Source organism: Triturus cristatus, chromosome 11 (genome assembly GCF_964204655.1).
Source record: "Triturus cristatus chromosome 11, aTriCri1.1, whole genome shotgun sequence".
NCBI classification, from domain to species: Eukaryota; Metazoa; Chordata; class Amphibia; order Caudata; family Salamandridae; genus Triturus; species Triturus cristatus.
The window spans coordinates 108,287,046-108,314,707 of NC_140594.1; the positions used below are offsets into that span (position 1 = coordinate 108,287,046).

Here is a 27,662-nt window from a genome sequence, read left to right on the forward strand (position 1 = left end):
GAGTGAGCACACCAAGGGTGTAGTCACTCTAAGGTCAGTAGCTCCAGAACCCTGGGAGGACTGACTGCCTTCAACAAAGACCGGATCTCCTGTGAACAGCAGCTCTGTTCAAAAGAAACACCGAAAACAGACTGAGCCTGCTGAGGACAAAGAAACCCAACGCCTGGAACTACCACTGCTCTCGTCGCCTACGGTCCGAGTTAAAGTGGCCCACCAGTCACAGCGAGGTCCCCCAGCGCTCCAAAGTCTGAGTCCACCAGGGTTGACCCCTTCAGGACTCCCCAACATCACCTGCAGCCTCTGCACGGAGACCCCACCCCACCAACCACAAGTGGCCCGGTAAGGTGAAATCCGACCTCAAACGACACACCTGCTTCCAGCCGCCCTGCACCCTGGAGAAAAGAACCAGACGTGCACCTACGTCCCGAGCCTTCCAACTTACCAGCCCTGATGTTGGTACCTCCCGGAAGTCTGCCTGGACCGAGCCTGCAGCTGAAACCAAAACCAAAAATCCCAATTAAAAGCTACAGGGCACCCAACCCCGAAACCGCACTCTGCACCCGGCCGCCCCAGTGCCGCTGAGGGTGTACCTTTTTTGCTGGCTTGAACCCCCATTTGCCCTGAGCTTTGCTCCCACAGCCAAGTCACCTGCTCGTCAGCAGCCACCAACCGAAGGCCCCCTATCCCCCATTGGATAACATTGGGCCTCAGCACTCTGCACCCGGCCGCCCTAGTGCCGCGGAGGGTGTAACTAGAGTGCATCCCTGACCCTGGGGGAACCCTGAGTCTACCCCCAGAACCTCAACTCCCACTACAGAATACTTACCCTAAAACCGATAACACTATTTTCCTCCATGGGATAACATTGACTGGTTTTCTTGGAAAAGTTTCTAAGCGTGGAGTTTGAAAACCTAAGAAATCTTTTTATAATTGTACCAATTTACCAAAACGCTTTTACTTACCTGGTTACATGAAATGCCCCAGTGCAGTATCCAGGTATACTGCACTGTGTAAGAAAAGTAATCTCAAAAGTAACTTACCTGTAATTTTACTAAAAAGCGTATACAAAGTATATGTACTGTATTTCCAAAGCATTGCATTTTCAGTAACAGTACTATAATCAAAACAAAGTGCATATACAATTGCAATCCAAACTGTGTTTACAAACTGCATTACTACTGTAAAGTTTTTATTGCTTACATGTGCCAGGCTTGCTTGGTTCTAGAAAATAAAATACCTAAAAGAATAGTTTTTATAGGAAAACCAATTGGTCTGAAGTTCAGTCTTTGAGTGTATGATATCATTTGGTGATTGAGTGTGTAGAACAAATCCTTAACTCTACCCTCTGATAAAGCCTTACTGCTCGACCACACCACCACAAATAGAGAGTAAGGTGCTATCTACTTTTACCTCTGGGGTTCCAATGGACTCTGTGCACACTATACCTCACTTTGGTATAGTATATACAGAGCCATCTTCCTACATTTCTGGAATATCTTTGCTGGGTTTGGTGTGAGGGAGATAGGTCTGTGTTTGGAAAGCATGACTGGGTCAGTGGACGGTTTCATGAGGAGAGGGCATTCCAATGGCATGTTTCCAGGGGTCTGTAAATGTGACTGAGTCAATGGTAAATCCTTTAGTTGGCTAATGCCATTGTAAATGGAGCTCCCACACCAGAGTCATGGAAGAGAGCCAAAGTAATCCCCATATATAAGAAAGGAGACCAATCATTGCCATCCAACTGTAGGCCAGTAAGCTTGATCGATTGCATTCAGAAAGTTTCTACTTTTGGGCAGGATCCAGGATTGGATTGATGATAAATATGTTTTATCCCCTTATCAAGCAGGTTTCCGTAGGAAGGTAGGCACAATGGACCAGGTCTTCCGTTTTCTGTTCCGTACTGAAAAACTGTAGAGATTAGCGGAGGCAGCATGTATGTTGCCTTCATCTACCTCAAATCAGCCTTTGACTTGGCTCTACGTAAGGGACACTATGGCTGGTGCTTTCTGACATGTGTATCCCCTCTGATCTCTTGACTGTGTTAATCCATATGCACGATGGTAATTATGCACAGGAATGTTAAGGAAGCCAGGGGTAGTTGACTGAATGGTTCCCTATCTGGCAGGTAGTTCGCCATGGCTGTGTACTGGCTCCCACTCTATTCTCCCTGTTCTTTAATTATATTGTTCACTCTCTCTACGGATGCTCCTACTTTAGCTGGTACCAACATTTCTATTTTATTGATTGCAGATGATACCGTATTAATATCAAAGACACCTAGCGGGCTGCAGCATGTATTATCTCACTTCGAAGAATTTTGCAATACGTGCGGAGTTGTGATCAATTTCGCAAAAAAAAAGTTTATGACCTTCAATAAACATTAGTCATTTAAGGGTAGGCTTGAGGTAGGAGGCAAACCTCTAGAAAGGGTATATGTCTTAACTTATTTGAGTGTAACACTATCTTCTACCTTTGCCTGGAAGCCCAGGTGGATCTCATGTCCCTCAAACATAAGCAGGTTGCTGATGCCATAATTAAAGTGCATTCCTCGTCTTACTTCAAACCTGTTGCCCCCGCTTTACAAGTTTACAATGTGAAAGCAGTTACTTCTGCATTTTATGGTTCCGAGTTGTCGAGTTTTGCCAACATATCCTTTCTTACAAGTTCGGAGAATACATTTTTGAGAAGCCTAGCTCGTCTTTCTGAAAGCACCCCATTGGTACCACTGATGCTTGATATGTGCAGAAGGTCAGTAGCAGACAAAGCTAGGATTCATCCTCTGTTATTTTTGAGGTTATGGTCCAACTCTGAACTGGCCCAATATAGATCAGCCCTGGAAGATGTGATTAAAGTAGATACATTCAATAACATTTTATGGGTACAACAAATTAAAAAAACTATAATAAATGTTGGCCTTTGATCTCAGTGGGATAACCTTTTATCTGCCATATCTCAGCAGCAGCCAAACGAAAAGCACATTATTGGTGTGGGTTAGACAATCTGAGGCACAATGTGTTGTTAACTCATCTCTAACAGGAATTCCTAGATTTTAAATCTAGTAGCCTCCTGGAGCCCTATTGGGATGCCATCACTATCCCCTTGGACAGGAAATTAAAATTATATATCCAGCTCAGGGTTGGCATCCTTCTTGTGAAAACATTTATGAACCAATGGGCCCCAGATGGTGATCTTCTGTGTCCAACCTGCAAGATATCTACAGAAACGATTACCCATGTTCTTTTTGCCTACCCTGGTTATGTCATTCCCTGTTAGAAGTGGATCAAACCACTATGTAGATTAATTAGGATCTGTAGCAGCTGTCTTGCACTTAGAATTCTTTGATCAGACCCAAAACATACATATGCGTGCGCCATTACAAAGTTCTTGGGGTGGGCATAGACCATTAGAAATAAACCAAAAGGGGACAGGGGCTTTTATAATCTAGGTCCAGCATACATGCCCTGCAACATATAGGTTTAACAATCTGGTATGCAGTTCATAACAGTAAGGAACTGCATACCAGATTGTTCAAACTTTATGGACCATTAGAGCCAGGATTGTTAGTGTGTCCTAAAATAATGTTAGCGTCTCTTCCTCATCACCTGATCTACACCTCGGAAAGTAATGAAATCCATCGTTTTCCAATGCCCTTTCTTCTTTCTGTGTGGGATGTGTTCTTTCCCAAGTATTGCTTCATCCCCCAAGAGTATTCTCCCTTGTTGGACTTCTTAAAAGAAGATTGTTCTTTAATTTATATTGTCTGCGTGTGCATTTTTAGAAAGTGATGAATGGATTTGCTATTCTAATATTTTTATTAGGATGTGTTTCTACTGAAAGTATTGTTACTTGTTTATCGCCTGCCATGTGGTCTCTTTAAACCCAATTACTTTCCATTTATCTGGGGACCAAATCCGATGCTTTTTATGTTTTAAGAAATTTCACTCTCGTATGTTGTGATGCCTTGGCTCTCATACCTGACTGTAATTGTTTCTTAATTACCGATTATTTGTGTATGTGTCTCTATTTTATGTGCTTTTATGACTAATTGTCGAATAAAGCTAATTAAATGAAATGATTGAGTAAATGTAGGTGGTGAGGATGGGTGTTAGTGCTTCCTTGACCGGTAGGAGTCTTTTGGTGAAGGCATGGGGGGAGCAAGTGTCAGATGGAGCACCCGAGTGGATGGTTTTCATGGTAGCAGCGATTTCAACATTGGTGATGGCAGGCCACATGGCCAGGATCCGTTTGCCGTCCGTGATGGGAAGGTGAGTTGCAATGGTGATGGATTCCGTTGGAGGGTTGAAGTTGCTGTATATGGAGGTGATTTTCTTACAGAAGAATTCTGATTTCTGAGAGCTTGTTGCAAAGGCCTGGTTAGGGAGTGGGTTTGCGCAGTAAAATCTTTAATGGCGGCAACATTTTCCTTGCTGCTGTTAGGTCTGGCACCATTGCGGTCTTCAAGAGTTGTGCTTTTGGTGTCCCGTATTTGCTGATGGTGGTGTCGCAGGGCTGATTTGAAGATGCAAGACCTGTGTGCTGTCTTATGTGCACAATAGCTGTTTGCTATCTTGTGTGCACAGGCAGTGAATTGTTCGCTTCCTGCTACCATGTGTGATGTTTGATGAAGATTACAAGGTGCCCAAATGCTCTTAAAGGTGTCTAGTTTGATCTGAAGTCACTGGGCATCTAGAGGAAAAAGCACCTCGGAGTTCTGCTGCTGATCTCTGGGGCATTGCATGAGGGACATTATCTTCAAGGTAGACTATTATTATACAGGAATAAATGCTGATTTGAAACACTGTCTCATGACCTACTTCATCTCTAGAAGGATGTTGACTATGTGCAGAATATGGTTTTTGACCTGCACTCGGTTAAAATAGCTTATTTTTGGCAATATGCTGTAAGCTTGAATCACGCAGTGTGAATCCAGTGCTTAACTTGTAAAAGAAAGACCACTAGTGTCCAGGGCTCCGGTCAGCAGCCCACGGCCAGTACAATTAAATGTCGACACAATAAATACCCAGGCTACATGGTCTTAAATTCACCTTATGCCGCTATAATTCACTCCCAAACATTGCTGCCCCTTCATCTCTTGCAGGTTCCTGCTTTCTCCTTTTGTGACGTTTTTTCTTTCTTTCTCTTCCCCCATCTTTCCATTTTGTATTTTTCACTCTCTTGCTCTTGGTCTGACGCAGAAACAGTGTCCTGAAAAATAAGTGCCAGTAGCCCCCACCTTCTACCACAGGCTCAAAGACTGTGAATCTGATTTGTACATTTTCCCATCTTTATTTGTTTGGTTTTACCGATTTGTAAATTTCTGAGGTGGGACTGAGTCCAAAAGAAAGTTTATTTTTTCTGGACCCTGGTGACCCCACCAGTGTCATGGCAGATTCTAAATTTGCCTGCCTGCATGAAAATACTGAGTTGCAGGCGACATAGATATGAATTTATGCACATGGATCCAAAACACCTCTTTTGTGTAGAGGTTACTTAAACCTGTCTTGATGCATGAAACACATATAGCAGATTTGTGTATTTGTGGTTGAAGCTCATGCTGATACTGGTTCTCTGTTGCGTTTTAAATTTGTTATGAAGTTGGGTTTCCTCTAGTTAGTTACTCTTCTGGCTGATTGAAAGAGTTACATCAGTGAAAGATGCAGATGTTTGGAAAATGTTTTCAGGGTTATTTGTGTCACAGGAAAACTCTACCACGAACAATCAATGAGTATGAATCCAGTGGTAAAGCACTTCAGAGGGATCCCTGTAATTACTCAGAAGGAAGCCAATCTCAATCTATAAATTAAAAACCTTCAAGAACACAACTTAATCGAACCAGTAAATTTACCTAATTCCTTCGTGTCGCCCATCCTTGTGGTGCTCAAAAGACAGTCAGGAGAGGAGGACCATGCCTGACACATTCAGGATATGATTCACCAACTGAATCTTACTGAGTGACACTCAAAACTTGACCAAAAGAGAGATATCCGCTAGAACTGGACAAATCATTGAGCCACATTAACATTTGTGACACATTTTGGTGTCTGTTGTTACAAGAGCCTCAGTTTTGGAGTGTGTTCTTCTGCTGAGGCTCTCCACGAAGTATAATCAAAGGTATTCTTAACTGTGTAAACTGTTGTGAGTAAAAACTTCTTTCTGAAAGACAATTAAGAACATTACACTATTTTAGTGAAGGCCTGTACCAGATTAACCTATTACATAAGGCAGTTGTGATTTTTGCAGACTATCTCTCAAATTCTGTGTACTTCTGAGCTCATATGTGCCTCACCATTACAAGGTTGTTGACATCCTCACCACAGCTCTATCTCTTGACAATATCTCAGATCATTGTTGGGAATGCCAGTTACTGTCCAAGATATATCCAGAACTTTGCCTTTCTAGGTGCTCCTTTGACAAACCTCACCAAAGAAAGATCTCCTCTGCAGGTAGTCACAGTGATGGCAGATGCTATTAAGCGAATCAAAACTTTCATCTTGGAGGCGGGTGATATGGCAGCTCTAAACACTGAACTGGCAATGGATGCAAGTGTGTGGGAATGGGTGCTGTCCTGGGTTAGTGTGAACTGGAATCACACAGACGCAGTATCTCCTACACCTGCAGAGACCTCAGGAGCCCTGAGTACACTAACATTTAAGCAGAAAAATGAAGGTTGACTGGTTTTGGCTTGTAATTGTTTTAATTTATTTGTGTATTGAAAGACTTTCACAATCATTACTGGCAATTAAGCCCTTGTATTGGTATTTGGCAGACCTACACCAAAATGCCCCCATATCATAGAGTGTAGTGTGAAGCTATAGGATTATCATTTCAAAATCATTCATCATCCTAGAAATAATCATTATCCTTTTGCCTTCTTTTCTCATTGACAAACTATGACACCAGTTGCGAAAAAATATATGTAATAAAATAGTTTAATCCCTCACTTTGGAAACGGTGGATATCAAAAAGCCTTCACAGGAAACCCAATATTTTGAGTCATGTCAGAGTTCACAGAGCCTGAAGGATGGAGAGATATGGAACAGAGCAAATGCATACAGTGGTCATAAAAAATTGCATACATTTTAATGTTTTAAAGGGCATGTCTTCAGAGGCACTCGCCTAGTCCTTCCCTATGTGCTGGGGCAACAGGTTGACATTGACATACGATGACACACAATACCTGCGGGGATATTATGGGTAGTCAAAGAATTTAGAGACAAAGTGTGGCTCCCAGTCTTTGAAGTGCTATGGAGAAAATGCTTGATACCAGTCATGTGTGGCAGAGTCAGGAAAAGGCTGCGCCACAAAACTTTTGAACATTTAGGAGCTACTTAAAGATGTGTGGGAAGGAATTACAGTTAAGAGGAATTGTAGATAAGCTCTGTTTTGTCCTATAGCTCCTGTCACATTTGTTGTTGTTCTTTAACAGACTAAATAAATGTCCATGTGAGATGTATGTTGCTGAGGTTCAGGGATGACTATCAATTTATTCAGGTTTGACATCTATTGTGTTCCCAAGAGTTCTTGAAAGTTAAAACCAGAATTTTCCCTCTGGGACTCCTTTTACACACTTGGTCATTCACTCATCACACATATCACTAAATATCTGATGTCTCAATGTTCCCCCAAAATTAAACTTAGAGAGACTAATGAAAATATATAAGCACTCTTGTGCGTATTTAATGGATCAAAAACCCAATACGGATAAAATGTAAAATACAAATCATCACAATTAATTGGACATTTTAAATATCAACAAAACCAATAATGTATACGAAAATATGCAAACATTATTAAAAATCATTTAAAAGCCTACATTCTCCTATAGACATCAATTACAAAATAACCTTTCTCACTGGACAGGAAAGTGCCAGACAGTGAGATTTGTCTTGAAATTGTTAATTTGAACCCTATTGTAGACAGCACCCAGCAGGGAAAGAGATTCCCTGACTTTTTAGGTCTCACCTAGCGTTGCAGCGCGAATGCGCTGCCATTGCTTTGCGAGGCATGCAGTATATACTGTAGTGTGGAAGCTCCGCCCACTCTCTACCCATTGTCTTTTGCCTTAAATGCTGTCATCCGATTGGTTTGAGGCTTGTTAGTCCCTCCTCATTCCTATTGGCCCCTTTACTCCTGACACTATTTTCTTTTAGGTCTCGACTAGCGTTGCAGCGCGAATGCGCTGCCATCGCTTTGTAAGACATGCAGTATATACTGTAGTGTGGAAGCTTCATGGAAGCTACGCCCACTCTCGGCCCATTGGCGCTTGTCTTAAATGCCGCCTTCCGATTGGTTTGAGGCTTGTTAGTCCTTCCTCATTCATCATTTGTATCCTTCCACGGCTACTGGCTCCTTTACTCCTAACACTATTTTCTTCCCTGTCTCCCCATCCCACCGCCCCCTCCCTCAGTCTGTGACTTCTCACCCTCCACCGCCCCACTCCCGTTTGTGTTTTTTTGCCTGCCGGCACTTCCGTTTTCATAGTTATTATTGCCACCTTGAAATATGTGATTTTAAGATGCGTGCTGTACAAAAACGTCTCGTGTTTAATGAACTAGATTTTAATGTTACTCTAAATATACTAAGACTCTAGGCAATATTCGGGGTATGCATGGCAACTGACGTCTCTTAGTTCACAAATGGCATTGTTGTCGGGCGGGAGGAGCGACAGTGTTTTAACTCATGCTTAAAACGAGCACTTTTAATAACTTCCTCTCAATTCAGTGCTATAATCTTGTGTACTGAGGTGACGCACTAAAGAAATGCACTTTTTTGAATTCTGAAGGGAAATTAATGCACATTTACATCATGTTTACTGTGTGATTAACATGCCGATCATTTTCACGGCTCGCCCGCTGGCTCGTATACGCTTGGCTCTTGTCCGGCTGGCTCTACCTGTTAGTTAATATATTGGCTCGCGCATCTCTAACAAAGAGAGATGAACGGATACATGACAGTGAACCCAGTAGATGGTAGAGAAATAGACTGGTGCAGACAAACAGACAAAGTCAGTCTCCATTGCCTCACGTCCGAATCATCACTTTCAATAACCTGGAAATCTGCCGGCAACTCCCGCATGCCCCAACCTCATCCCCCTCACCTATTCTTAGCAGAAGCGGCATATTCTGAGCTGTGCCCTGCTGGTGCAGAGGAGTACGGCAGAGTCTAGAAGCGCTGGGATCCCTAGCCTCTCCGGGCAGGCAACTAAGCCTTCCGGGTTCCTTCACACTCAGGATAAATGAATACATTTTGTTCTGTGCTTTCGTCACCCCTGTGTGAGCACTGTCTGATAGATAAAGCTCTGTGTTAACAAACACATTCAGAAAGGTGTTTGTGTACAAACAAACAGTTACAATACCGTACGTTTTGAACGTGTAGTTAAATACCTGCTCATAGAGTACCTCATTGGCTTATCATTCCATGGCACTACCAAAATTACATTTGGACACATTTGCTCAACTGTAAAACACTCCCTTCTATGGGTCATTTAACAACTCAGGGCTTTGGGGTTAGGTAACCTACTTTGGATGCTGTGTAAAAGAGTAAATACGAAAATAATTCAATGAAACTAAGCAACCAGTACTGTCTAAAACACTGTGAAAACTGACCCGCATTCTGGCATTTTGTTTAGTTAATGTCGATTTTCTCATAGATGCGAGTAAAGTACTCTCAATATCTTAATGAAATCTGCACATTTTTAACTAATAGCATCGGGCGACCTTTGACAACTAGGCAATGAATACATTTTCATGTACCCCCGAAGCCCCCCTACCCAGCCCCCTTGGCAAACTTCATTGCCTCCCATTGTTTGGGGGATAACCAAGACGCAGAAGAGTGAGTCAAATAGTCTATAAAATGAAAGAAGCCAGGATTCGGATTCACATGCTCCGATCGCGTTGGTTAGTCTGTAAGCACTACTTTTATTAATGAGTTTCGCATTAGTAAAGCACCATGGTGTGCATGTATGGTGACACTTCACCCCTGAGGTACGTGCCAAGCAATTGTTGACACAATCCCACTTTGCGTCTTTTTTAATATATTTATTACGAAGTGCAGGACCTTTCCAAGGAATTTTGCACACTACATACATTCACTCCAAAAATAAAACGTGTAGGTAAAAAACATTGCCATTTACAATGTCAATAGCTCTAACTCACAAATGCGAGACCTATTTGCATTGCAAATGCTTGTTTGTTGTTGCTGTCTCTCTTCAAATTTAACATGAATCTGCTGCGTCGATGCGTTTCGGTGGAGTTGTCTGAATGTAACCACCTTCCTCCGGACTAACTGTTATCTTCCCTTATCCAAGTTATACATAGATAAAGATAAAAACACCGGTGCCGTAGCACTCGGGAAGGTAATGTTTCTCTGTGTGGAACCGCGGGATGGAGCTACATTGAGCTAGGCACTATTGAAGGGAACTACCGAGTGACAACGTCCTTTCCACCCGTTCTTGAGGTTCATGGGGCATTGTTTCTCATACATATAAACATCGATTAAGGCATACCATTGGGTATTGTATAAAAATGCTTGATTTATTGCATTTTCTTCACATCATTATTAGTCACTATTCCGAGTAAACATAGTATATATAGGAGGGATCTTTATTTGTCCTGACGAAGAAGCCTTGACGCTTCGAAACATGTTGACTCATTAGGAGTATCCGCACATTACGTAGGACATCTCCGCACCACCTTTTTAATAGCACCAGCCTCCCTTGACCTATTAAAGTTTGTATGTCTAAGAGGCCAGGTCCTTTTTAAACTCACTCCCTTACATTCACCCAGACCCTCCCTCTCACTACCCTTGCACACACATAGCATTACATTATCAGTGCTCCCGCGTAGTCGCAGGTCGTAGCACGCCCGTCCCGCAGCGGGGCGGGAAGACCCCTATGATGAAGCATGAAACCAAGGGCCCTTTTGGTGTGTGAGGGGTATTTAAGCAAACACAGTGTGCTTCCAACCATTGTAGGATACACACTTCCCATAACTCAGTAATTAACATATCTGATTAAACCTCCCCCCCCCGAGGTGGATTCCTTTTGTTTTGTTACTAATTCCATGTGGAGGATGTATCCACCTCCAATGCCCGTGTAGTGCGCTACCTCTTCACTCCCCAATCTTGTTGTTTATAACCAATTCTGGGGAACACCATACCGAAGACCACAAGGACGGTTGCTTCCCAACCACAAGGATGTCTGTTTTTCCAGCGTTCAATTGCAGACAGCGCGAAGCCATCCAATTGGCAAGGTCCTCCAAACAAGCTCTAAATTTAGGAGGCGACTCAGCTACGTCCTTTGTTAGCAAGATAATTGGCTGCGTGTCGTCTGCGTAAGATACAATTTGTACCCCATGACGTCCACAACCTCTGCCTAATGGATGCATGTACACATTGAACAGAGTAGGACTCAAAGCTGACCCTTGGGGTATGACCTGTCGCAAGGGGCAGACTGCAGATTGTGGCACTGCTGGACGACCTGAAACAATCTAGCCAGTAAGAAATTGGTCAACTAATCAAGCATTGTTCCCCCTCCCTCCAAGCTCCCATAGGCGTTGCAAGAGGAGGCCATGTGATACAGTGTCAAAAGCATCACTTAAGTCCAACAGGATCATGGCTGGTGTCTTGCTCTTATCTGCAGCCATTCTCAATGATTCCGAAGCTAACAGCAGAGCCGATTGGGTACTATACAGTGTTCGAAACCCTGATTGTGTATCATGTAATAGATTATTGCCTTTCAGGTACTTAGTCAACTGGAGATTAAGAAACCTCTCCGCCACTTTTGCAAAAAGAGGGAGTAAGGAGACCGGTCTCAGGTTTTCTGGAAGGGAGGGGTCCAGAGAGAAGTAAAAGGACCACCAATGCAGTAGTACATGAACAGTTGAGCAAGCCACAAACAACCGGAGCTGTGGCATTTCTATCCCGTATCATCATATTGTGGGCATAGGGTCATTAGGTGAGCCAGATTTGACATCGGAAAACAGATCGAATCTCTCCACTAGTGTTGGCATTCTAAAGTTGAACAAATTTACCGACAGGAGGGTAGTTTCTGGAGGATTGAATGTGAAATCTCTGCTTGTTTCAGGAAAAGAGTCGTAGATTGTCTCGATCTTTGTAGAAAAATAATGGGCCACTAAATTACACTGATCTATAAAAGATGGTATAGAAGTAGTAACTCGTTCCAGAGAGGACAGATTCTTAACAATCTGAAATATTTCTTTGGCAGACCCTTTTGAGGCTTCAATTTTGTGCGTATAAAAATCAGTGTGCTTTTATTGATCAATTTGTGATAGTTTCTCAATGGTTTTAAATAAGTTACTTTGTACTCCTGTAGGAAAGTGGGTTTCTGTTTCAGTAACCCACCCCCACACTTTTTGCCAGAGTACTGATGCACTTTTTCATGGTGTGCCCTGGGTCCCTGCCAATCAGGTTCCCAGGGCCTGTGTTCTTTCCCCAGAACTAACCCAATTGGCATCTCTGGCCACAGGTCAGCCCCTGGTAAATGGTACCACAGGTACCCAGGGCACTGTGACCAGGGAAGACCTCTAAGGGCTGCAGCACTTATTGTGCTACCCTTAGAGGCCCTGTACCTTTACACACACACACACACTGACTTTGCAGGCTGCGTGTTTTGGTGCAGAACAAAGTAAAGAGTTCACATGACACACATCCCTGTGTGCCATACCTACAACCCACTGCCCTGGCATAGATCAGTCACCCCTCTAGCTGGGTGCCCTATACCAGTGGTGAGGGTACAAGTGCATGAGCCCTGTACCCCTTCAGCGTCTAAGTCCATTCTTAGGCATTGTAAGTGCAGTGCTGCCATTAAGAGTATATGGTGCTGGGAGCTTGTCATTACGAACTCCACAGCACCATAATGGCTACAATGAAAACTGAGAAGTTTGGTATAAAACTTCTCAGCACATTACACCCACACTGATGCCAGGTGGGATTTAATGAAAAATGCACACAGAGGGCATCTTCGAGATGCCCCCTAAAAAAACGACCAGCCTCTGGTGGGTTCCCTGACTGGTACACACCAGCCTGCCACCACGAGCCTTGTTTCTGGACCCCTAGGGTGGGAGCCTATGCTCCCTGAGCCCAGAAACAAAGCATTTCCTGGGCGCAGGTGTTCACACCTCACCCAGGCCAGGAAGAGCCATCTGTGGCAGGGAAGCTTGGCAGCCTTTGTAATGCGACCCCCAGCCTCTCCTGCTATCAGGAGCAGGCCCCCTTCCTGTCTCCCCTCACTTTCGGTGGGAAGACAGATCGGAAAAACTAGCCAGCCCAGGAGATGTGCCCACCTCTGCCAACTCCACCCCTCAGGTGGGGGAGGCGTGGTGAAGCCCACTCTCCAGTGCTCGCCATCTTGCAGATGGCAGGCACTCCCCAATCAGGACTAGGGATTGTGCTCACTCCCCCACGTGGGGTGAGCACATCAAGGGTGTAGGCACCCTAAGGTCGGTAGCCCATTGGCTCCTGACCGCAAGACCCTTAAAACGCCCCCTAAATACAGTATTTAGGGGGCAGCTCTGAACCAAGAAGGCAGATCCAGAAACGCCAAGAAAAGAAGATCAGAAGAAGGACGAAGAGCCGTTCAGAGCTAACAAGAGGACGACGCCCACTGACTTGGCCCAGCCCTACAGGCCTGTCTCCCCTCGAACCTGCTCCTGCGAAATCCCAGTGTATCCTGCAGCCAGCAACCTCAAAAACCCCGGAGGACCTGCCTGCTTTCACTTCAAAGACTGAATCTCCCGTGAACACTGGACTAGTTCAAACGGCAGTTTCTGGTGCCAACCACAGACCGTGAATCCAGCCCACTCTGCACCCGCCGAATCCGGCCCGAGCTTTAGTCGAAAAACACCGCGAGGAGGTCCCCCTGGCGATCCTGACCTGAGATCCGGCGACCCCGGATCTGCCTCAAGCCTCCAGACGACACCTGCAGCCTCAATCCAGAGGACCCCCCCTACCGCGACCAGAGCGGGTAAGAAAATCCGATGTCCCAAGGGGACCCTGCACCCGACTCCCCACGGCCTTGTGTGTCTAAACTAACGGTGCCTAACCAACCCACGACATCCCAATTTACCCCTCAAAGTGGTGGTCGCACCTGGAAGATCCTCTTCCCCGAGCCTGCAGTGTTTTTGTTCCAGAGGTTCTCCATTGGAAACAACAGGGCACCCGACCTCAAAACAGCACCCTGCACCCCTCCGCCCTAGTGGCGCTGAGGGTGCACCTTTGGTGCTACTTTGGTCCCCAACTTGCCCTGAACTAAACCCTAGGAGTTTTGCTTCCACAACCCAGTGGCCTGCTTGCCAGCAGCCGGAGGCCCCCTATCCCCCATTGGATAACATTGGGCCTCAACACTCTGCACCTGGCTGCCCTAGTGCCGCTGAGGGTGCAACAACAGTGCATCACTGACCCTGGGGGACCCCTGAGTCTAACCACAGAACCTTAACTCCCACAATCGATTACGTACCTGTGAACCGTTAGCCTGTTTTCCTCTCATAGGATAACATTGACACTTTTTCTCCAAAAAGTTTCCAAGTGTGGAGATTTGAAACCTAAAAATATTCTTTAAAAATCGCACAAATATCCAAAACGTGTTTACTCACCTGTTTGCAGGAGATGTCCCAGTGCTGAATCTGGGTATCCAGCACTGAGTTAGAAAAGTAATGTGAAAAGTAACTTACCTGCAATTTACTGTAAAAGCCTATTCATTTCAATGTACTGCTCCAAAAAGTTTCTAAGTGTGGAGTTTTGAAATCTGAAAATATTCTTAAAAAATCGTACGAATAACCAAAACGTACCTGTTTCCAGGAAATGTCCCAGTGCTGAATTTAGGTATCCAGCACTGAGTTAGAAAAGTAACATAAAAAGTAACTTACCTGTAATTTACTTAAAAAGCCTATTCATTCCAATGTACTGTATTTGCTAAGTGTTGCATACCACTGCTCCCCTGTAAATCAAACAAAGTACAATTCCTATTGCATTTTAAAACTGTTCTATATCCAGTAACTTATTACTGAAAAGTATTTAATGCTTACCTGTACCAGGCTTGCTTGGTTCTAAAAATAAACAATAATATATTTTTATACAAACACAATTGGTCTAGAGTCCAGTTCTTGACTATGTGAATTAATTTGCGGACTGAGTGGGTACATCAAATGCTTAACACTGTCCTCTGATACTACCTTACTGCTCGACCAAGCTACCACTATTAGAGAGTAAGGTTATATCTAACTTTAACCTCTACCTACCTCTGGGGACACTTGTACTCTATACACACTATACCTCATTTTGTTGTAGTATATATAGAGCGAGTTTCTTACACCTCCTTCTTATATCCTTTCCTCCAAAGACATTCCAATCTTTTGCAATCTTTTTTTTTTTTTTTATCCAAAAGTTCTTTGTTGAACCATTTGGCCGTAGGAGTACGTTGTGTAAGTTATTACCTGTCTTCAGAGGCTAACGTAGTCAGCGCCTCATTTATCCAGGAAGATGTTTTTTGTGTATTGGCATTTTGTGGGCAGGTATCTAAAACGGGGACTTTCAGCTAGATGACTAATTGCAGGATTTTTTACCAACGTTGGCTATACTGGAGAACCCAGAGGATGTTAGAAGGTCTTTAATGTGTACTCTTTAATTATTGGTAATTGAGTTTCTAGAAGATTAGGGTTTTTTGACACCTCGCCCCCCCAATTTGTCTTGTTCAGCCCACACAGGGCCTAAATGTATTATAAATATTTTTCTGTTTTTTCTGTTAGTAACATGGTTATTTATTATAATTTGCCCTTCAGATTCATCTGCACGTTCAGCAGACTGATGGGAGGCTGTGCAGACTACCCCAAACATGGTAAGTTAACTGGTGAGAATGTATCATTTGAAAGTTACAAATGTATGTTCTATGGGATTGAGTGGAACATAAAATTGGGATTCTCAGAGTAAAAATCTCAACCCCAAATCTGCCTCTAATAAAACATCTCCAACTGTTAAAGCAGCACTCTTCCCTCTCCCGTGCCATTACCTTGTTTCCGTGCTGCCACTTTGCTTCATGTCTGGCAACCTCTAATCCATCACCCTGATTACCCTCTTCTTGCTCCACCTTATTTTTCTTCTTTCACTCTAGTTATCAAATTAGCTTGTATTTAAAAATAATGCAGGAGCAGACGTTCTGAACAACTTCCTCCTGGTGACTTATGTTCCATTCTTGAGTAGAGACTTGACTGAAACAGTTAATTTCTAACAACAATGTATTTCATGCTTTAAAATGTAGTTGATGCACTATACATCCTTGAAAGTGGCAACTAATAGTCATCCTTCTCTATTCTCTTTCTAATTCTCCAAAATTAAATGGTAATGGATTGAGTAGTTCTAGAATAGCTCTCCTCTTCTCCTTAAAACCGCTCCCAATTAATACATTGCAGTACTCTATTTTAAGCTTTTCCTTTTAGACAAAGGGTGCCCGAAGTTTAGTTATTTCTTTTATCCCATTCAGCCCTTACATTGAAGCTCTTGGGTCCCTACTTAGCATTTCTAACTATTTTATTCCTACCATCTGTATACAAACAACACTCAACCAGACTACCCAGCTTTTTGCGATTTAGCTAATTGCAAATTTCCCACAAAATCTGTGGATTCAATAGATGCTTGCAAATTTAACTAAACCTGTTGCAAAAACAAAGTAAATGGTCTCCCCTATGGTATTTAATTGTTTTACTTCTTTTTATCCTGAAAAAGCTGCCTTCACACACGAGAGCAAGAAGAAAAACAAATCTAACACACAGGGAGGGTCATTGTTCTTTTTTGAAACTATTTCTTTTGTACTGCTCCATTTCATATGGCCTACCTACCCCTAGGATGTCCAGATGGGCACGGATTATCACAGCAGGTATTGTTACAGGGATTACTGGGGTGACATGGCCAAACATGCCCTGTCATTTATCCCCTGCTCCTCCCTGCGTTGTGCAAATGAGAAAAGGGGGCAAGTGAGAATGAAGCTAGTTCCTTCTTTTTTTTTTTTTTTTTTTTTTTTTTTTAAATCATGTCTCGGTAACTGGCTAGGGTAAGCTGCACATATACAATACAAACAGCCACTAATTGCTTGTTATTCGGTGGAAGGGATGCAATGTCGTATTACTACCAGAGCTGCCTTTTGGACTGGGGAACCAGGTTTGAGTCCCAGTCTCAGATCAGCGTCCTGTGATACTGCACAAATCACCTAATTTCTCTGTTCCCAAAGGAAAAAAAAAATCTGTCCTTGTGTAATGTAATGTGCTGCTCATGTGAAGTGTTCAGTGCCCTTAGGGCCAAGTTCACACTATATAAAACTGCAAAAATGAATGAAAAGAAAGCATTTCTGTCAGAAGTGTGTGTTCTTTTTTTACTATTAGGGCTTCATAAGCATATAAACGCCAAATACTTAAACCTTCATTTAGCGTGCCTGAAAACGCTACATATGCATGTTTTTGGAATTGCTGCACATTAACGTGTTCCAATTAGAGTAAATTTGCTGTTCAATATTTACTGAAATTTGAATGGTAGATGTAATTTCATTATATACATCCATTGACCAAAATAAAGGAATTCAGGCTTGTCAGCATTTTCTAAGAGATCATCCAGTAGAATGGATTGATCATAATAAAATAATGCTGAAAATGTTAAAATACTGCCTGACCCATAATGTCTTTATCTTTGATGGTAAATATTACTTGCAATTGCAAGCTATGGCAATGGGAACCTCCTTCGCCCCCCCCCCCCCCCCCACCTACGTGAACTTATTCATGGGGTGGTGGGAGAAGGAGATAGCCTGGGCCGAAGAGAATGAGAAGTTTACCCAGAGGATTGCACTATGGACTCCGTTCATAGATGATTCATTCATTTTGAGGGAAGGAACAATCTGAATTGGACATTTTTAGGAAAAGCTTAACTGCAATGATTTTAATTAGCAATTTACGAACACACTGAGTTGTTCACACTGTGAAGTGTTGGATGTGAAAATGGAGGTAATTGGGGACTAACAACTAGGATTCTTAGAACGCCAACAGCCACTAATTCCTTATTACGTGCAAACAGTGGTCACCCAAGTGCCCATAAATGGAGCATTCCATATAGCCAAATGCTAGGGGTCAGAAGAATCAAATAATAAAGAAGTACGTGACATGGTTGAGTGCTTTCATAAAAGGGGTTACCCTAGAAGTGTGTTGGAGGATGCTGAAAAGAGAGGAAGCGAAAAGACAAGGTAACAGCTATTGTATGTACAAGGCAATGACTTGAATGAAAAGGATCATGAGGTGAGATGACTGTTCTAAGAATTCAATATGGCACAATCCAGTATTAAATAAATTCTACAGAAAAATTGGTATACTTGAAAAAGGAAGACTATTTGAAAATATTGTGCAGGTGGGTCCACGGATAACTTTTAAAAAAAGTGAGATCTTTGGGAGTCATTATGACCCTAAGAAAGGTGAAAAGAATTGGCTCTCTATGAACATGGGAGGTTTCACAGAATGTAGCCCTTGTAAGGCTTGCAAGTATGGACCAGATTGCAAGAGCTACCAGGCGTTTGAGGGCCATATTGTAACAACCAATAACCGAATCACCTGCTATACAGACCATGTTGTTTATGTTCTCAGACGTGGTTGTGACAAGTTATACGTGGGCGGCACCATTAATAAGTAGAAACTGAGAATTTCACCGGATATAAGAGCAATAAAGAATGGTGATAAAAATTATCCCATGGACTCCCACTTTTAACAATGTCATAGTTGTTCCTTGGAAACATTCAGTTGTTGTGGAATCAAACATGTTCGGTCTCACCCAAGAGGGGGAGACCGATAAAAAAGAACTTGGAAAGCAAAAATCACGTATGATATTGTTTGGAACGGAGATGCCTTGGGGCCACGATGCTGAACTGTATGTCCATTTATTAATGTTATTTTTAATATAATAACTCTTTAATGCACCTAATTTCTTTTTAGACATTTCTCTTTGTACTATATCTCCCTATACCTATGTATTATACATTTCAACAACATTCATTAGGGCTTTAAGGTGTGCAATGAGCCACGAAGGATATTTAAAGAAAAGTTACGCTGCTATTACTTATATAGACATTGTGCACAGTTAAGCATTAGGCATTTTATATGTAGGTGGGTTGTGCAATTAAGCATTATGTTCCTTAATATCTTGAGAGATTTGGAATTATGTGACTTGTTGAGAATCAGTGTTGCATTATGCACTTCACATATATATGGATTGTGCAATTAAGCAACTTGCACTTTATGGAGGCTATCATATATTTATAATCGAATAGAATAGGGTTACACAAGGCTCTAAAACAACTGGAGTTGTGAAGGTTGGTTATAATTGCACTGTGTGCTTTATGAACATTATGCACTCCAGATAACTGAATTAGGCGTCAGACGTTTCATTTACTTGTTAATTGTTTTGTGCCAAAAGAAAATTTGGTGCTCGCTTAATAGCCAGCACCTGCTTTTATGTGTTGGGCTTGCTTCGACGAGTCTGCCCCTTTTTGCCAGATCATACCCGTAAAACTCTCATTCAGACCATGGTTATGAGCCGTCTCGACTACTGTAATGCTCTCCTTGTCTCTGCTAATGAGTCATCTCGCAGCAGGTTGCATGTGGTCCAGAACACCGCTGCGCGACTCGTCACAAATGCTCTGTCCAAAACCCCCTCTCTTCCCCTTCTCCACCAGCTCCCAATCCGCAAGTGTGTGAAATTCAAAATCTGCTGTATTGTCTATAAAGCCTTGCATAACAAAGGCCCTCTGTACATCTCTAGGAAACTTAAGGCTTACGCTCCCTCCAGGACCCTCAGATCAGGAAGCAAATCACTTCTTTTAGTTCCCAGGGTTAGGAAAACGAGACTAGAAGGGAAGTCTTTTTCCTTCCTCGCTCCCCTGTACTGGAACCAGCTTCACATTCACCTGAGACAATGCCCCAACTATTCATGCTTCAGGAAACTACTTAAGACCACCTTGTTTTGAAATTTCTCGTCAGCCCGCATAGCAGCTTCGTCCAAAGCGCAGAGATACAGAACGCAGAGATACAGAGATTCAGGCGCTATACAAAACCCATAAATAAATAAAATTGAATGTCACAATACTTGTTTGCAGAGAATCTGGTGGTTCGGAAGGAGAACGCTGTGGGAATATATATATATTCCCACAGCAGATCCAACGCAAATCCCACCGAGAGCTTTTTTTGGCCCTGGGGGTCCCTTTGGGAACCCCTGAGCAGGTCTAGGGGGTCAGGGTGTTTCTACCCTGCCCCCTTTTCTTGTTTGTTAATGGTTAATCTTTTTTCTTGTGACTCGGTTCAACCAAGTCACAAGATGGCTGCCAACACTGCCTGGTTTGAATTGTTGGCTGCCAATCAGATTGCAGGCTCGAGATCGGGACGGTTCGCGGATCCTCCGAGGCCATATTTGTATAGCTGAGAAATCTTTACATTTCTCAGGAGCTACTGAACTGATTTACACCATTTAACAAGTACCAAGAGCTACCTTTTTGCCAAATTTGGTGTAATTCCGTTCAGACGTTCGGGCTGTAGCCTTGTTTAAAGTTTCCTATGGAAATTAACATGGAGAAAACATGTTTTGGGCCCCCCCTCCCTTTTCTCGTCCCTCGCTTGACGAATTACTCCGAAATGTTCAACACAGCAGCTGACCTGACCGCCCATTCGTTTTTAAAATTTTGCGGAGATTCATCAAACAACGCCAAAGATATGGGCAAATCAAAAAACTAGAAACTAGGTCCTAACTATAAGTACCTACTGGCAACAGCCAGTAGGATATATATATATATTATATATTATATATTATGGTACTGTAGCTGGGAGATATATATAAATATATATATTTCCCAGCTACAGTACCATAATTGCTTTTTAGTGGTATTACCCTTTATTTAGTGCTACCTTCTAATGAGAGTAAGACAACCCCCTGAAAAAGAAACCTAATGCGTGCATAGCATTATGTGTGTGTGGTGTCCACATGTACAGCATTTTTAAGCGAGTCGTTCTTCAGCTTTGACATCATTACAATAACAAGCGTTATCAAAGGCAAAAGCTCAGGCTTTTATGGTCTGAAAACCTTATGGTACACCACTCATCCTTCTCATACAGACACGCTCAAGTTGCAAGTGTATTTAAATAATTGCTAAGTTACTTAAAGCCATTGCAATAAAAGTTATACATGGTATAAATACACGGTTACATTATATGGATAAAAGTAGAAATTCTAAAATTAGAATCTTTACAGTCGAATTTAAAATTGTCGAATGGTAAGAGAAAAATAAAAAAAAAATCAATACTTTGGTCAACTGGAGGTACTATTCTAGCAGTTTAGTTGTTTTCACATGGGACAATGACATATAAAAGGGAAAACTGGTTGGAGTTTAATTTCAGGTGTTTTTACAGCTCATGGATTTTTGTCAAGGGGATATACTACAAGAGTAATACAGGTTTGCCCCAGTGTTGCCTTGGTGAAGGGTCCTATTATTCCGTAAGAATGATGTAACCATTTAAGTAGCAGTTTGTCGGCAGTGCTGAACAAATTCCATTTTCTGTAATCTTTGCTCCACCTTTAGCAAAAAGTTGACAAAGCGGCAGTTTAGCTGATGGTCCCCTGGATCGGAACAGGCTAAAATTACCTGCCTTCTTGTGCGAATTCCCCTTTAGCTAAATGCTGTGATTAATAGTAGTTTCCTTTCCGTCTGTACCATGTTGCAGTAACAGACTAGGTGCAACAGATCTTCCTTATTGGTCCCACAGAGTCGACAGGTAGCAGGGAGACTTCCACTTAGCCAGTGTGCCGTATGCTTTTTCACCGGTAATGGCCCCAGCCGGTATTTTAGAAACTGCTGCTTAATAAAATCTGGGTAGCCAGTGGCAAAGTAATCTTGAAGGGCAACATTCTTATAATTATATAATGGCATCCACCCATGTGGCCTTTTTGTTAATGTAGCTTTATCCTCTATGGCAAATTTAAATTTGATTGACTTCTTGACCAGACGCTGAAAGGTCTGTAGTATGGTTGGAGTTTCCCGAAACACCACTCACCCGACACATTGTTCACCCTGCACTAACAGTGGCACACTGCTTACCCTGAATTCACAAGGGCACACCATCCTGTTGAACTGAAAAGAACACCGTGAACCCTGAAATCACAAGCACTCCCCTCATCCTGCACTCACCCAGGCACCTCCTTACACTGAACCCTAATCAGTACAGGCCTCCCTCTATACACACAATGCACTTGGCTCTCCTGGCACGTATACAGGAAAGGCCTGCAACTCAGACACTTGGCTCACAATGCACTCACAAAGTCACCCTTTCCCCATCCTGCACTCATTCGGGGACGCTGCTCACCCTGCACGTAAACAGGCTTACCTTGCACTCACACAGGCACACCACTCATAATCTAATCCCCATAGCCTTTCCCTGACACCTCATACATGTCTTTTGCAGTTACAGAGGAGCAGCTGGGAGGGAGGGGGCACTACACTTGACAGCCAGCTTACCTCTGTGCGCTGCCAATGATTCCTTTCGGTAAGCCTAAGCCTGGTAAGCGGAGGGCAGTTACACACTGGCATGGTAAAAAAAGTAGTAATTTCATAAAGGAGAGTCAGTGAAATAAAGTATGTACCCAAGATCACATAATTTGATCAAGCAGGAATCTGGAATTTAGCCCCAATTTATTATTCATTTTTGGTTTCACGTTGTGCAATTCAACAACTAGATGGGTATCGCTTTCTGACCCCAAAGGTTAATTCTTTGTCCTTAAGCCTTGGAGGATCAGATTAGAGCATGGGTGACGAGCAGAATGCTGTTGTGATAGGAGACCATACATCATGACTTTTACCTGCAGATTCCCTTTTTATTAGGACATAACTATGAACTGTCACTTAAATAGAGTGCAGCAAAAATGCACAAAAAACTATATAGTGTGCTTCAGAATTTCAATTTTGTTGCTGCAACATTTCTTAATCCATGCTGCAATATTTTGGAGGTCAGGTTTGATCTGTACCTAAAGTGTTCCTTGCCAAAGGACATTATTTTCCCATATTGTCCAAAATGCCCCTGCCTGGTTTTCCAAACACCATCTTCAATTGAATACCTTTAAAACATAGTTATTTTGCTATCGTTCTCCTAGTCCCAGTCTGTTTCAATCCTGACTTGGCTCCCTTGACATGCTTGAAAGTAACCCTTTGATCATTGAATGCTCTCTGTACCTAGGCATTATATTAGACAAAAACCTTGATGTCCGTATACATATCCATGCTCCAGTGAAAGGTTCCCAGAATCAACCCAGACTGTTTTTCTGGATAACATTTCCAACCCTGAATCTGATTTCAAACTAGTAGTTTAATCATTAATCTTATGTAGGTTGTACTGAAACAACTTTTTTTCCTGTATCTAGAAAGGTATCTCTAGATTTGCAGCAAGATTGGCATGGGGGAACAAAACACTGGGACCATATCTCCTCAGTAATTTTCACACTCCTAGAAATTACCCTTCTAATCCAGTGGCATATTAAAGCTGGCCTGTTGTTCACAAAACTCTCAATTCAGGCACCCTAAATTACCAGGCCAGAACATCATACTTTGTAGAAGTCTTGGGTCTTCCTGAAGTTCTGAAACTCTTCTAAAAAGGCCTACCATCTAGAAATTACAAACACTTTCATAATCCTTATGAGGGGGTGCTTATAGACTCTTGAATTAAATTACATCGGAGATCCTTAGAAACCTTTCCAACTTATGTTTAAAAACATTTGAGGTGCCTACCATTCTAATGTTCCTTTCAGATGTAACCTGTTTTTCTCTTCACTCTTGATACAGTTGTGCAATTTGTATTTATTCTTATCTCTCTATGTCACACTTGCTTGGTGTATCATTATATTTTCCACAGTTTATCTATTGTTAATTTTTCATGGATGCCATGGTTTCTATTGTAAAGGGCTGTGGCACCCTTTCGGTGTGGTTTGCACAATGTAAAATTGCTACTAAAAATAAGGGCATCTTACTGCTCTCTGCTTATCACAGTATGTATACACCCATCATTCAGTGCTGCTAAGGCTTGTTTATTTGAAGAGCTCAGTTTCTTTCAGGATTTAGATCATTGCATACTTGAGCCAACCCAACTCTTGCACCTACATATCCCACAGCAATCTTAAGAGTCTTACCCACTAAAGTGTGATACCAGGTTTTAGAACATACTTCTCCATACATGTACCCAGAGGCAGTTCTGCTCAAAGTGTTTACTGCATAAAATGCTCTTTTTTGTCAGTATTAGTTTCAGTTGTGCAATTTTGTGACACCTGTAGGTGATAAGTTGGTAATAACATTCTATACTTAAATGCTGAAAGAGACTGATAATAATAATAATACCGACATTTATAATGTGCGAACAGCTACCTCAACAGAGGTGCCCCGGCGCTAAGCAGTAGGTGGCGTGCCGCAATGGCCAGAGAGTAGATCCCGGTGACACTAGCCCAAACTAAAGAGGCAGGTTTTCACAGCCTCTTGCTGAAGCCTCAGCACACGTGACAAATATAAGTGTTTAAGTAAATATACACATGAAATATGAGTACATAAAGCATATCTTCTTTTTTTGAAAAACAAAGTAAAATCTCTCTCTTGTCTTCTTTAATGAGACCATTCCAGGTGAAGTGTCGAGATTACAGCCAACACGTGTTTCGTCGCATCGGGAATGTGAACCCGCGACTTCCTCAAGGCTTTCTTGGTATTCGTGAAATCTTTTAATTGTGGTTGTAATTCCGGCCCACAAGGGGTTCTGTATTCAGTGCGTGGAAACGAGGAATAACACGGCAACAACAAGGAGGTGTTCGTGTACAAACGCTTCTCTGTCGTTGTCTCACATATCGTGCCCTCGTTTCTACACGAATCTCTTTAGTGCGAGACGTAGGTCCGCCGAGTGTGGCACCCGTCCTCCGTGTATTCAATACACGGAGGACGGGTGCCACACTCGGCGGACCTACGTCTCGCACTAAAGAGATTCGTGTAGAAACGAGGGCACGATATGTGAGACAACGACAGAGAAGCGTTTGTACACGAACACCTCCTTGTTGTTGCCGTGTTATTCCTCGTTTCCACGCACTGAATACAGAACCCCTTGTGGGCCGGAATTACAACCACAATTAAAAGATTTCACGAATACCAAGAAAGCCTTGAGGAAGTCGCGGGTTCACATTCCCGATGCGACGAAACACGTGTTGGCTGTAATCTCGACACTTCACCTGGAATGGTCTCATTAAAGAAGACAAGAGAGAGATTGTACTTTGTTTTTCAAAAAAAGAAGATATGCTTTATGTACTCATATTTCATGTGTATATTTACTTAAACACTTATATTTGTCACGTGTGCTGAGGCTTCAGCAAGAAGTTTTGTTAAGCTCCGGCTTACATTTGTAGAGTGTGTGGTGTCTCTACGCCTTTCAGCACCGTCCTATCAGAGAACGGATGATTTTTTGTGCACTTTCTCTGTAGCGCCGGATACCTATGACACATACCACGCATCTCTAAGCTCAGGTTTTCACAGCCTTCCTAAATACTGTCTCTGATTCAATAAGGCGAAAATTAGTAGGCAGAGAGTTCCATAGTTTGGCAGCACCCACCTTGAAAGATCTTCCACCTAACCGAACTTTCGAATATCGTGGGGTACAGAGCAGATTTTGAGAATTGGATCTCAATAAACGCTTAGGCTTATATCGACACAGCCGTCATTTCAGGTAACTCGGGCATTTGCCATGAATTGACCGGAAGGCCAATGGCGGGGCCTTAAACTCGATTCTCCTTGTCACTGGCAGCCAATGGAGCTCTCTGATATGTGGAGATATGATGACGAAATGGAACACGTCTAATCAGTCTAGCAGCCGGATTCTGTACCATCTGCAGTCTACTAACTAGGTACTCAGGCAGGCCCAAATAGAGGCCGTTTGCATAGTCCAGCCTAGATGTCACAGTGGCATGGACTATTGTTTTGCGGCAGTCCTCTGGCAGAAGAAATAGAAATTTCCACAGCGTTCTCAATTTACTAAAACAGGAGGCCGACACCTGCTGGATTTGGACTGAGAAGGAAAGATCTGCTTCCCACTTCACCCCCAGATTATTTACAGTGGCAGCTGAGATGGGTGGAGGACCCATTTCAGCTGGCCACCACAATTTCGTTGCTGGCTGCAGGGCCTTGCTGAAGAGCAACACTTCAGTTTTCTCAGCATTGAGTTTGAGCTTACTGTTGTTCATCCAAAGGGCCAGGTCTTTCAGACAGCCCTTAAAACTCTTGAAGGAGTCCTCCGACTTATCTTTCAAGGAAAACACCAACTGAGTATAGTCTGCATAAGATATTGCTTTTACGTCCCACTTGGCTATAAGTGAGAACAGTGGGGCCTAGTAAATATTAAAAAGAAGCGGGCTTAGCGCCGACCCCTGATCTGGAATCAAATGCTAGATTTTAGAGTTTACTAAATTAGCCTTCAGACTTCTTTTGGATAAATGCGCTTTCACCATTTTTTTCTTCAATGTTTCTCCATGTTCACCACTTTGCCAAAGCTGGCCCCGTTGCTAGCTAGGCCTTGCTTTTCATTCCCTGCATGCAGATGCCCTGCCTAAACACTCAGTGTGCTTTTTAGGTCGAGCCTGCGCTGCTCTGGTCAACTTTAAGTAAGGGCTTTCAGAAATCCACCACACGCTCGCACGTGTGCTTGTAGTTTTGCCCCAGGCTATTGGCCTTTGCGGGCGTCTTTTTAACAAAAACAGCACGCAATTGGCCAAAGCCTCTTTTTTCCCACCCATGTGCATGTCTACGGCATAATGCTTGCGGTTACGTGCAGCAGCAGCAGCATATGTTTCCAATTATCGTGCCGGAAACATATGCTGCAGCTCGCACGCGCACTCCAGCAGCTCCCGCATCTCAGGGGCGACGTGTTTTATTTTAGTTTATTACACAATGAGGAGAAAAGGGCAGTAAAAAAATACGAAGGATAAAAGGAACACAAACAGCCCAGCCACGGCTACTGAGAATGTTTGTCACACGTGATGGAAACATCCGCATTGGAACATGTAAAGTATTTGTATACTGAGATGTTTTAGCCTATAATACATTTATAGAACCAAGAGCAAAACATGTTGGCGTCATGGTTCTGTTTTTTTATCTAAAAAAGGAACCAAACGTATAATGCTTCTTTCCCGTGCACCCCCTCCACAAATTCACCTTTTCTTTTATTTTTAAACAGTTACATAGAAGAAAAAAACCATATTTCTCCACATTTCGGCAAGCTTGTATTTCTGCACTTGCACTAATGTACACAAAGCCACAGGTGTCTTAGCGCCAAAATGTCGCGCGGTGGCTGTGCTGGCTCTAAGCCGTACCCGGGGTGATGCCAACAGCAGGCTGGTTCTCCACAATGCCCCCTCCCTGGGCACGGCGGCTCCCGCCAGGCTGGTAATCTTTCACGAGACGCGTGTTGCTTCCGAGAGCAAGAACCCCAGATTCGTCTCTCCTGCCAGGCGGCCGGCGTCTCTTTTCAGGCCTGGCAGGCGATAACCACCTCCTCCTCCTCCCCTTGCAGGAAAGACTGGCGCCGCTGCCGCCAGTAAATACAAGCCCTGGCCGGGGCTCCATTCTT

At 43.0% G+C, this 27,662-nt stretch overlaps 1 protein-coding gene across 8 annotated transcripts in view; it reads left to right on the forward strand.

The window, feature by feature from the left end:
• The window catches only part of CABIN1 (calcineurin binding protein 1), a 1,566,474-nt gene that overhangs the window by 13,251 nt on the left and 1,525,561 nt on the right, over window positions 1-27,662 (forward strand). For all 8 annotated transcript variants that reach the window (XM_085634628.1, XM_085634623.1, XM_085634621.1 and 5 more), the window contains one exon: window positions 15,795-15,850. In XM_085634628.1, the coding sequence (XP_085490754.1) occupies window positions 15,848-15,850 (3 nt within the window). In that variant the 5' untranslated portion in view covers window positions 15,795-15,847. The remainder of the gene's footprint in view (window positions 1-15,794; window positions 15,851-27,662) is intronic.